General features: G+C 31.8%; 1 protein-coding gene across 1 annotated transcript in view; it reads left to right on the top strand.

Annotated features, from left to right (window-relative positions):
• The window catches only part of LOC124365021, a 520,456-nt gene that overhangs the window by 321,111 nt on the left and 185,558 nt on the right, over window positions 1–13,787 (top strand). Inside the window, exon 2 of the mRNA XM_046820907.1 lies at window positions 3,573–3,643. Coding sequence (XP_046676863.1) covers window positions 3,591–3,643 — 53 coding nt within the window. The 5' untranslated portion in view covers window positions 3,573–3,590. The remainder of the gene's footprint in view (window positions 1–3,572; window positions 3,644–13,787) is intronic.

The raw sequence follows: 13,787 nt of genomic DNA, 5'->3' as shown, positions 1-13,787 counted from the left end.
TATGAATTCTAACGAAGTTGCAAGAATGTCTTGGTTTTTCAAAAAGACATACATAACACAAATTGGGACAAGTTAATATTAAACGGCCACAGAATTTGGCTAAAGACGTTGTAACATACAATATAACCTTGCCTTCAACGAAGGTTAGTTTCAATGTGTGCCCTTAAGCCAAGCCAAGGCCATAGCTGAGACTAAGATCTCAGCGTTTTAAACAAATAGAAACCGACTCAAGTTGTAATCCGAAATACACTTCTCCAGACTATTATTTAAATTCTTTCTGTTTTTTGTGTTTTCTAAAATTTAAATAGATAAAAAACACCCTCTTTCATATAAGCACTGTTATTTTATTTATCTGTATAACTGTTTGAAAAATACGTTTCCGGGTTCAAAGAATTAATGCATTTAATCTCGTAAGAATACACATATTTACGAGAGTTAAATATTGTTCGTAAACATGGAAAATAAAAATTACCCAAAATAAGAATTTACACTACATTTTGTATGTCTTTATTGTGTTTTTTGCCTGCATCAAAATATAATTACAATAAATAAAGATTTTATAAGAAAATCGTCCGGTTAAACCGGTATTGTTAAGACGTATTAAGGTATGACCAAAACTGAATAGATACAATATTTAACTGGACTTACTGTATCACAAACAGATTTGGATAGTTAGAAAAGCTTTGTTCTCTGCTGGGCCGCAACTGTCCAACACTTATAAACTATTAACTTTCTTAAGAATTGTTTTAATGGTGCTTTCAGAATCCTTGTAAAACTTGGCAACTAGTTTCTCCTGATCCGTCGTAATTTTCTTTGGTTTCTGAAGTTCTTAACTTTATGCTTCTTTGTTTGCTGGTTAATTTATCTTGTGTACACCAACCTTTATCATGAACTTATTTTTCATGTCCTATTGGGTTTTTTTATTTTTATGATATTCTCTGATTACTAAATATTGCAGATGTGCACAAAATAACTAAGTACTTGTTCTCTAAAAATGCACTATTTCAGTATCTCGTATATAGGTTACACATAGTCCAGTGATAAAAATAGGCAAGTAAAATATCCCTTCTGCCTCTGTCGGAAGAAAGGTAGATTTCACAAATCATCTATAAATGTCAAATTGAAGGTGCATTTTTAGTATAGACGTGTACTTTGATCAACACTGATAAGACAATAACTCTCAATGTTGACACTTGAACATAATCGTAACACTTTCAAACATTTAGAAATTCCGTAATCTTGACACGTCACAAAACAAAAAACTGTTATAAAGATATAAATGTTTTGTAAAAACTAGGACTTGGTTTTTTTAGTTACAATTTAACCCAGAATTATGTTTGTAAACTTATTTACTTATAATGGTTCAATTAAAGTAAACAGCTCGCCCGCTATCATGAATTCTTATAAGGTGTAGAAATATGAGTAAGAATAATGTTGCTTGATAATTTTAAAAAAAATTAAATTTTGATTGTAACAATGAATCATAGCGTATTGAACGTAGTTAACTGTAATATTTTTTAAAATATTTGTGAAATTAAATAAAACATGTTTAAGTTTGAAAACTGTACCGTACCACTTAAATTCAGTTAATTTAATTAAGCTATCACTTAATTCAAAGCATAACATGCATTAATATTGTAAAACTACATATTTATTTTAGTTTCTAATCGATATCGTCACTTTTATTTTTATTTTAAATTTTTAAATGGGAAACATCTCTGTGTGATAAGCTGGAGTTTGTAGTTGTTGTAGAATCTATTATTTATAACATATTTAAGTATTGGACCTTTAATTTTTCCAAACTTCATCAAAATGGCATTTATTCTCCGGAAACATAACTATAGTATTGTTTTTATTTTTTTAAACACGAATGAGATATAAAATGTTTTTTATTTTTTAGTTTTTCAGGTTTTGCAACGTAAAATCAAATTTGATCCAGCCTAGTTTAAAGTAGCATTAATTATTTTAGTTATAATATTGGTTCTCTCTTTGTATAAAAAAAAACAGGAAAACCTCATTTTTCACCGAAAACAAGAAAACTCAAAATTTTCTACTTTTTAAAAGACTATTCTGAAATTTTTCGGGTTATATTCAAAAATAAAACTCTGTTAGAAACATTAATCAAGCTTTACTTTTTCAATTAGCACTTACTTTTTCTTCACTCCACTTCATTCTCTAGCATGTGTGTTCAATTTTAACAATATATTCAAATAGACTGTGTCATTCAATAACCCATGTTTATTTCCTTAAAGTAACTAAATGTAAGTAACCAATAAACCAATATTACTTGTACTTCTAAGAGTACGTAATCCAGAATAAATATATGTTTGATAGTTTGTTATAAGAAGCATGATTTTTTGTGGTGAACAGGTTGAAAATATTTAGGAGAATAAAAAGAAATAAATAGGGAGGGAATAGACCGACATAATGTCCAATTCTCTTACTTGGATGGATTACTCCGCTCTGCAAGTCCGGTGAGCGGTTTGTTCTACCTACCAAATGTGTGTGGCTGAGATGTAGGAATAAGCGAATTCTGAGTCCCACGCAATCGGGATGAAAAGCTTAAATTCAGTAAGACCTCTGCGCTTTGAGATCATATCCAGCCCCAAGTGGCTTTTCTCGACGAAAATACTACTTTATTATAAAACGTACGATTGTGCTGGTAAAGGCATTGAACCCGACTTAGGCAACGTGGGTCCAAATCCTGCCTGTGACCTCAGGCCTGAGCCTACCCCCTTGTTTTCGTTAGGTTCCCTCTCAGATCAATGGTTTAAGTCTGGACAAGGCGAAAACTATGAATACTTTACGTACGCAAACAATAGTATAAGGTGACATATGCGATTTTTTAGACACAACCATACTTGAAGAAATCTGTAATACGAAAAGTAGGATCATCATTCATTAGCTTGCAGTAGAAAACCAAAGTATTATCATTTTTATAAAAGTCTTTAAATAATTACTTAAAAAGGGCTGATACTTATGTCATCTCCCGTAAAAATTTGCTACACCTTTTTGCTATGATACGTCTTTTAAACCTGTACGCCTGTTCTTTCTTGTTTTGCCTGCATAAATACAAAATTTTTCAATTAATTTTTGTATAATTCGACTTTAAATAAATTTAAATTCCATTATTGGATACCACATTTCTAAGCATGGAATCTCTTTTATAAAAGTACTTTCATCGTAAAAGTAGTTTAACCATGAGACAGTACCGTATGAGGGAGGTTAGTATTATATTAACCTACGTTTAATGCCAATACCTATGAATTGCCAACCTAAATTGTTTAATATAAACCAGGTATCAAATTCAAAGCACCTATGAACGTTTTGCAATACATCCACCATTCATCATTCATCATCCATAAGAAGACAAATGGTATAATGTTTTACTAACAATCTTTACCATACAAGATCAATAATTTTGGGCTGTAAAAATAATTGCAATAACTTTTTTTTAATAAACATGTGTGTATAAATAACAAATTTTTGTAATATAGTTGTTTTATTGTTTTGTAATTTATTTAATTACCTGGTAGCATTAGTTTGTAATTACATATTGCAATGTTGTGTAGGAGGGGCACGTGAGACCCATGGCCCGGCCGGGCGTTACGAGATGGCGGACAAGGAACTCAGCCGCAGAAGGGTGAGTTTGGATCCCCAGATCACTTTGTACTATTAATCATTATTGCCAACCAACATGTTAATATTCTAACCGGGTCGTACGGTTTTAAAACTATTTTTCCTGGACGTATTCCAAAAAATTGTTTAACCAACTAATTTCATCATTAGTTCTGTCCTACTTAGCTTTATTAAAAGCTGACATTACCTTAAGTATCGTCAAAAACTGGCAGTTTTACTAGGTTGGTGGAAAGAAGCCAAATTCGGGGTGTGTTAGAACATAAATATCTGTCTACACTTCAAGCCCAGTCTAAAACATACTGCACTTATAATTTGATTTATGTACTATTCTACTTAGTGTTTAATTCAATTGATTATATCAGTGTTCATTTTTATTATCACTCATCGGAGTCAATTTTTAGTCTGAAGCAATTGGAAGCAGTTCTCAATATTTGTATCGGATAATCAATATTATTAAATTGGATCGAAATGGAGCTGTCAAAACCAGCATAGAGAAACATTGCGCTTTAGCAAGATTAAATAACGACGAAAGAGTTGGAAAAACACTAGCGTTTCCCAATGTTCGCATTTATTTGTGTGTTAAAACCCTCAGTACCGTAAGTCCTGCCTTTGTAAAACAATTATTACAACTTTTCCAATCAGTCGATTTTACTTTCGGCTTTTGATCAATTAATTTATACTAAATTTTACTATAATGAGATCTTAAATGCCTTAAAAGTAACGTTTAGAAACATTGTATTACCGTGTCATATTATATTCATATTTAAATTGTTATTTAATTAAACTAATCCACGTTCATATTTCCTTAACCAAGTCTCTCGACTAGACTTATTTACTGTAGTACTCAAATACGTAAAAATATATCTAAACACATTTTACGATTCATTTCGTAGGTAATTTAAACCAAATTAAATTAAAAATCATGATGTCATACGTATAAAAAGGGTTCCAACAATTTTTAATGTAAGAAAATTAGTACATGTTCCAAAAATGACATATCAGAGTACACAAGTACTCTGCCGGAAGTACAAGAGAGAAACGCCTTACTTCTATTTTCAGTTACATGGTTGGAATCCTATTTTCTTAAAATACCTTCTTTAAATGGCATTTTAGTATATCAACTAATAAAATTGTGACTTAAAACTTTGCATTTGTAAATTTTCTACTAAACTACCCTTCTCCGTAGGATTTATGAGTCACCACAATAAATTAAAAAGGAAAGCCGTTAACCATAAAATGCAATTATAAAGTTTTGCTGGATAAAATCGTAGCCGCCGGAAGGATCAGATTACTGAGTAAGGAATTACTCTCAGAAGAAATCGTTTACATTCGAGATGACGATTTTTATCTTAAACTTTTCAAAGACTTTGATCTAAGAGTATTTTAAGTCTCTAAATATTTAGTTTATTAAAGTAGTTAAGCATTTCCAAGTGGTATTTCGTAGGTCAAAGAGGTTAATATGGTAATATACTCTAAAAGACCTCTATCTAAGCCCATCTAGTGTTTTATTATTTTTTTCTCTGAATATTTTGGAAAATGGATCTTATTCTCTTTACATGTATAACTTGAATAATGCATTCCGTTCCTGTTTTTACTTTTTAAATCTCCACACTCCACTTGCATTACATTTTTTGTTAGCTTTATTTTTTTTAATTTTTAGCAGACATTAAAAAAACGTTGTAGAGATGAAGATCCTTTATTAATTTATTTAGTAAATAAAGATCATCATATTATTCGTAAACAATATGATAGGACTGACACAAGTTCAACTCACTGACTGTTGTCAGTTTAATAGACTAGTATCCGGAAGATCTCAGAACCGCTAAGTGAAGATGGGTACTTTCCTCCTGGCAGTAGGGTAGTTAAGCCGAGTCCCGCCGCGCTGCGCTGCACCTCTAAACCCCTGGTAATCCCCTCACCGCCTTTGCCCTCTCTAAGCCGGGTATTGTATCCATGCCCTTATTAGGATCTACTCATAGCGTGCCTTGCCGCCCACATTGTACTTTACTGCCTACGCTGAATATATGTCAGAACTGTAGGCTAACGTAGGAGTTAATAGGCTAAGCTAAGTTTTATTTCTGCCTGTATATCCCCACGATTTATCGGTTTATCTCTACAGCCTATAGACTTTAGTTTTTTATGAGCTTAATTTCTATATAGGCAACACTGACTTCAATGGTGGTGCGTGTTATTGAATGCGTTTTGCAGGGCTTTAGCTAATATTTTTACATTGGTCTTATGGGTAACCATGACGACAACGATAAAAAACCAAAAAATATAGTTTTGTAAACAATCTGAGTACAATCATATGAGATTTTAGCATATGTTATATTAGAACATGTAGCTTATTCGTACAGTAAAAACAGATATAATGGAAATTCAATGTTAAAAGTCTTGATTTGAGTGCCATCATGCGTTGTAGTACCCTCCATACCTTTTTTATTTAAACTAATTTATAAAACTTGGCTCAATAAACAACAAAGTGCATGATTCAGGCGGCAATATATACCGAGAAATATTTTATGTATAGACTTTGTATCGTATATAAAACGTTTGTACGTGTACAGAAATTACTACTTTCTTGTGTATGTACTCAATAGCAGATTATAATGTTAACTATGGATTGTAATGTTAATAATGATCAATTGCGGAGTTTTACTAATCGTTGTTAAAGTCTTTCACTCAGTAGGCTGACAAAATTGATCTTTTACTGGCAGGGAATATAAGAATTTCCTTTCCGTTTGATCCCTGTCTGTCTCTTTGTCCGAAGGACAACTTGAGAATGAAATGAGCAATAGAATTGAAATTATACGTTTAATCTCAGGAAAGCCTTTTACGCGAAACGTGGTATACTGTATCGTTACCTTGTATGTACGATATTAATAATTTTCATTGCATGAAATCAACACTATATTGCGTTGCAAACATGTTTTTCATTCTATCAAAAGACATTCGTTCAGCTTCACGAGAACTTACAGTTTGCCTCATGTATTTGTCATTTACGCGTGACATCTGAACCGAGGTTTCTTACTAATTAGTGGTTCATTAACTAATTTTCCCAGTGATCTCCTGTGAATCTGTCCACCAAAATACGCTCCGCACACCAAGCTCTTGAGACGAGTTTTGAATTGGTGACTTTCTCTTTATTTCTGAGGAATGCCCTTTGATCGGTCTGACACCAACGTATTTAATACTATTGTACATGGACTGGACATGGTGTTTCATATTTATAACACACTACAACACTAGTACGAGTATTACCGTTATACTTATACAAACAGTGTAACAAATCTATAGTCTTTCAATTTTTGCCGCAAGCAGTTGAGTTTCATATAATCTATCAATAAGTTTCTTATAAAAACCGTTATTTACTTAATTAATTAATGGCATTTAAATTTTGACCCTGTTTGCTTGAAAGTACTGGCGGATCCTAGGATTTAGAAAACATTAGGAGTATTTTGGATACCTTAGTGAAAAATCCCAGGATAGAAGCGAATCCATCTAACACTATGTACAAATTTGTCCAGGTTTTTTTGTGAATGCTACAACTGTTTACTATTATAATTTCACATGCTCCTTGTACTAAATTAGACATTATTACCTTGACATGATTCAAAAAAGGTGTATATTTCTAAGTTATTTAGCTAATAATTACGCTGACGTAGAAATACAAAGAACGTTTTGTACAAGGCAGTGTACATTTAAATTGTTGTTATTACAACAATAATAATATGTGGATGTTGAGTTTAGTTCCAGTTAACCTCTCATAGCGCTGGGTGTGGAATCTGACGCTGTCACAGACTTCTTGGATTGGAAGTCATTTTATTCTGAAGAGATAAAAAAAATCGGCGTCGAAGGAGCTCAAAATGAACTTTACATATTTTCGACATCTGAGGACTGCACAATATAGTGTAATCTGGTGAAGAGGTATTCTCATTGTCTTATCAGGTGCACTTCGATGTTTCTGACACTATCTCTAAGTACAGTGGAGCAACAGAGGTTTCTACACATAAAGTAGCTATGCCGGGAAGGGATAGTCCAATGTGAATGTCAAGTTTACCTTCCTCTTTGTGCAGTGTTCGGAATCTGACGCTGTCACGGAATTGACTTCTGGAGTTTGGAGTCAAGTTCCACTGAAGATCCAAAAAAAGTCGGTGACGAAGAAGTTCAAAATAAACTCTTTAGCACATCAAATGAGGCGACGAATTTCTTCATAACTGGTTTAAAGTAAAGCATGTCAGGAAGCACTATTTTGAAACCATTAAATTGTATTATATTTTGTAGCTCTCAGTTAGCTGTCTTGTCAGTAAACATAGTTCTGTGACCCAAACCATTAACGAGCTATGGACTTAAGGAGGCAATGTATTTAAAACAAAATTATAATTTTGTGAATTTTTACATTTTTAGTTTGAATCATTTTCATTTCTTTGAGAATTATTAGCGCAACGCTGCGAGACGAAGTATCGTAACTTCAAAAGAAGCATAACCATTCTTATCATACTGTCTAGTATCATATAGAGTAAATAATTACCAAATACTCAATATTTTGACAGTTTTTCCTGTTCCAAGATCTAAACAATTTCACATTTTTTTATTTTTATATAGATTGAAAACACTTTTATACCAATCGTGCCATCGCTCTTGAAATGCGATTCAAATTATTGGGCGAGATTAATCGAACTGCTTTGGACAATAGAAGTTTCTTTGTATGTCTTTAAACACTGCAGATGTTTTATTTACGGTACGATTTTCACTAAATGTGGAAAAATATTTCTTAAAGTTTTTCAAGTTATTTTATCACTTGGGCCCAAGAGTATAGTCTGTGGGAATTAATACAATTTCAGCAATGATTATGTAATGGGTCTTTATGTAGATGTTATTTAATTAAAACTTACAGTGGCTTTATAGGATAATCTCATGCTCAATAATAAATCCCAATAAAATATGACCAGAGTCATAGAGTGGAAACAAGCAACGGATATTTCTGATGATTTGGTATGGATATCTCTGGTTTATTTGTTAGCCAAGGATAATTACAAACACTTTTGGAAATAAGGAAGTGATAACTATTACCAACAACATTTTTCTGAAGTTTTTACAGTGAAGAATCCTTTATGAAAACTGTCAGAAAAATTGAACAGTTAAGGATTGATAGTGAAGAGTTGTTCATGACTCCGTAAGAATGGGTTTATTTCAAGAGTATGAATTATTCAAGGATATGGTTAAAAAATTTATTTTTGTTCAGCCTATTACACGATTTATAGAATGTATAAGCAGTTTATCTCCTAAGGAAACTTATAGTAGTCTTCGTGTTGATTCCAAATCTTCAATGAGATAGGGCTGAAGTTCTAGATTGAATTTCCAGTAAATCTCCTATGGATCGCCTCCCAAGTGATGTAAGGGGCGGGACAGGGGAGGTGCAACCATTGTTTAAGCAAACTTTGTAATTGACTTTTTTCATGGACAGCAGTCCCCGCTTTATTTATCTGCCGGAACCAATGATTAATAGGTAGACTTGGAAGAGCAATAAACTTGATTTATTTTTGCTTTTTTTAATATTAATCATCTTGAAAAACAGTGCAGGTTATTCAGTGCCTGAAAGTTATTCTGTTGTAGGTTTTTATTCTTCATTTTAATATGGTTCTGAATTGTGGTTCACTTGAGTTGTATATTTTACCCTAATTGGAAATGGAAAAAACGTGCATTTGTGACTGTCGTGGTCCTATATCGATATTGATTTCCCCTATTTTGCTACCATTTGTACCAAATGCTTCGTTCTACCCGAATGAACCGTGGCACAGTTCGTAATCGAGTGACTTCATTTAATTTTGTCATTGTTTTTTATGATGTCAGGTAGCTGCAACATGGCATAATTTGTTAACAAAGGTTGTTTGTACTTATGGTTATGGAGTTATTAAAACAGTTTAAGCAATTTTCGTGACAATGCCTACGAATACACACATACGTTTAATATTTGCAGTGCTGATTTAGAAACTTAATGACAAGATAAGCATGGCGATTCTGATGGTAACAGAAATGTCATTGATTACAACAACTTCCCTATATTCCCGCCATAAATATTATATGGTTTAGTGTTTGTCCCGAACGATTGCCCCTATCCCCTCTAGATATCTATCAGAGTTTGCAGTGTTGCCACCCGCCGTCAACTGTGAGGCGCCACACAGGTCTGCCAACTTATATTGTGCCGTTTGTTTCATGCCTCTATGGATGCTATTGATACTGATGAACAATGAGTTTAACGTTGAACTTGTTATAGATTGAACTCGTTCACTGTGACCCAAATAGTGATCGCAAATTACACACGAACATTTAACTCGTGTTTGTCTTATTTTCTAAACCAAAATTAAAGTTGTGACACTAATTTTTTGTCGCGTTTTTATGCAACCGTTTCGATATACATCCAGTGCATATAATACAATAGGAAATGCACGAAACTAATTGAGAGGTAGGTTATAACTATAAATCTTATCGCCACCATTTTCTTAACCTTGTGATATTACAAAACTAGCAGAATTATTAATTTTGGCTTTTTTAATGACGAAACTATTTTTTGTAATCTTGTATTTTAAAATTAAATTAGAGTTATTTAAAAATATTATAACCAAGTAAATTAAGACTCGTGGTTTTGTTCCCTATTCCTGGGCGGAAATTAATAAATATATGCCTCTTTGTTACATCACCTTATCTGCCCCAAAATCATTTTTCTTGGAGATTGTGGTTAGGTGAGTTTATATTTTTAGTTTTTAGTTCCCTCAGGCACTTGTGAGAATACCATCTACACTCACAATCCTCTACAATCAATTTTATCTTTTACGGGATAAGTACTATCTTTAAAAATTACTCGTTTAAGTTACTGCAGCAGCCACTAATCGCCTTCGTAAACTGGAAATCTTTGCTAATTTTGTTATAGCAATCGTGAAGAATATTTTTGTTGGTTAGTATTTCTATTTGAGTTGTTAAAATATAATAAGAAAAACTAGAAGTTAAATATTAGTAGGTAGAATTTAATCCAACCCATTGTAAAATTTGAAGTGGCCATCCCATAAACACGGGTAATTAAGTATCGAACTCGCTTTGCTGAATGGGCATGTCAGTATGGGCTAGAATACCCCTATTTTAGTTTATCTGTTCACGTTTATTTCACTGCTTTTATTAGTAAATATTTATAATAGTGTACTATATGAATTGTATAATAATTAGTAGAAAACAAATTATGTTAACCTTCCTGCGTATGTGGATAGGGTTGATATTTAGAAGTTTTGAGCGAATTGGATAAAACTGGAGTATTTTTCATGAACAATTCGGTGTTCATGAAACCCCTTTCATGAAATTCAGTTTTGCTTACGTTACACTACAATGCACTTAGTTTACATTCCAAAGTATAAATCTAAATTAAATTCCTGGGTTACTAATTTTTTTCTGTTAAAACTATTATGAACAACGGTAAAAATATTTTAATAGCAATCACGAGTACAATACAGTTATACACTTTTGAAAAAGTTTTCTGTGTTATATTTATAATCTTTACCCACCCAAATGTTTCAATACTGTTATTGGACATAGTAAGAGACCCCAGTAAGTTGGAACGTGAGGTAGAAGTGAACCGTTACAGGTTGACTGAACGAGTCCATTCGTTATTCCAGCGGCACAGAACTTGACTAACGACGCGACGTGGTGTGTTAGTACAGTAGTTCCAACGAACAGGCTACCGTGTTGAGAGTCGTTTTTTTTTTTTTGTAGTAACTAACTTAACCCAATCTCGCATGTAGTTCTTAACATATAAATTGCGTTAGTAAATAATCAATCAATAATTATTCTCTTGGGTCTATAGTATGTCCGGAGAACCGTGGGCCATGAAGTATTATAGACCTTTTCCTGTACACCCACAAAAGCCTTCAGCTAACCGCTCAAACCCCACTTCTGTCTACCTAAAGTCAGTAACTTATACCTATTCTTTAAACTTGTTTTCTTACACAATGTGTCATATGTGAACTGGAGCTTTTGTAATTCCGTTGTCATATTTTTATTATTATAAATAGTAAATAAATATTATATTTTACCAATATAATTATTTTCATAGTTTATTACGATATGGTTTCTCTTCCTATTCTTCGTAAAGATCCAAAATAATATAATCGAATTTAAATAATATTACTATGTCGGCATAAATTATTACAAATATGTTGAACAAACGTTCAAGTACGTACATATACGTATTAGAAACTTCTTTATACCGGGTTATTGCAAACAAGGCATAACAAGGCAAAGTTTCGGTACTTGTTTCCGTTGTGTGACTAGGTAATTCCGTCGTCATATTATTTATTTATAAATAGTAAATAAATATTATATTTTACCAATATAATTATTTTCATAGTTTATTACGATATGGTTTCTCTTTCCTATTCTTCGTAAAGATCCAAAATAATATATAAAATATTAATCAAATTAACAATATTATATTACTATGTCGCGAAATATATTATAACAAATGCTGGACAAAAGTTCAAGTACGTACATATACGTATTAGAAACTTCTTTATACCGGGTTATTGCAAACAAGGCAACGTTTCGATACTTGTTTTTCGTTGTGTGACTAGGTAATTCCGTCGTCATATTATTTATTTATAAATAGTAAATAAATATTATATTTTACCAATATAATTATTTTCATAGTTTATTACGATATGTTTTCTCTTCCTATTCTTCGTAAAGATCCAAAATAATATTAATCGAATTTAAATAATATTACTATGTCGGCATAAATTATTACAAATATGTTGAACAAACGTTCAAGTACGTACATATACGTATTAGAAACTTCTTTATACCGGGTTATTGCAAACAAGGCAACAAGCAACGTTTCGATACTTGTTTCCGTTGTGTGACTAGGTAATTCCGTCGTCATATTATTTATTTATAAATAGTAAATAAATATTATATTTTACCAATATAATTATTTTCATAGTTTATTACGATATGGTTTCTCTTCCTATTCTTCGTAAAGATCCAAAATAATATATAATCGAATTTAAATAATATTACTATGTCGCCATAAGTTATTACAAATATGTTTGAACAAACGTTCAAGTACGTACATATACGTATTAGAAACTTCTTTATACCGGGTTATTGCAAACAAGGCATAACAAGGCAACGTTTCGATACTTGTTTCCGTTGTGTGACTAGGTAATTCCGTCGTTCATATTATTTATTTATAAATAGTAAATAAATATTATATTTTACCAATATAATTATTTTCATAGTTTATTACGATATGGTTTCTCTTCCTATTCTTCGTAAAGATCCAAAATAATATATATAAAACAGTAATCGAATTTAAATAATATTACTATGTCGGCATAAATTATTACAAATATGTTGAACAAACGTTCAAGTACGTACATATACGTATTAGAAACTTCTTTATACCGGGTTATTGCAAACAAGGCATAACAAGGCAAAGTTTCGGTACTTGTTTCCGTTGTGTGACTAGGTAATTCCGTCGTCATATTATTTATTTATAAATAGTAAATAAATATTATATTTGACCAATATAATTATTTTCATAGTTTATTACGATATGGTTTCTCTTCCTATTCTTCGTAAAGATGCAAAATAATATATAAAATACTAAACAAATTAAAATAATATCACTATGTCGCCATAAATTATTACAAATACGTTGAACAAATACATATTAGAAACTTCTATATAACAAGTTATTGCATACAAGGCGTATACACGTTATAATACTGGTTACAATTTGTTATCCTATTACAGCGAGTAATAATTAAATCCATATTTTGTTTAGTTAATTTTCCATACATTGATACCAATATTGAGACCACTTGTGTGGTTAGTATTGTTGCAATTTAATTGAAATGTAACAATTACGAGTCATTTCCACAGTATTAGTTTGTCTCATGCTATTTTCAACGGGTTTAAATAAATATTACTGTAAATATGGGTTATGTTTTAGCGTTATTGTATCTAAATATACAAGTCCCTTATCAATGTGGTTCTTAACTTATCACGTAAACTACTATCGCAGTGGTTAATGAGTCATTTATGTTGGGCTGTTTAAGACATTTCATCACCCGTGGATATTTAATTATGTTCCCGTCAAA

The sequence above is a fragment of the Homalodisca vitripennis genome, chromosome 6 (assembly GCF_021130785.1).
Source record: "Homalodisca vitripennis isolate AUS2020 chromosome 6, UT_GWSS_2.1, whole genome shotgun sequence".
NCBI lineage: Eukaryota > Metazoa > Arthropoda > Insecta > Hemiptera > Cicadellidae > Homalodisca > Homalodisca vitripennis.
Note: the sequence above shows the minus strand (reverse complement) of the source record. Positions and strands in the feature narration are given on the sequence as shown.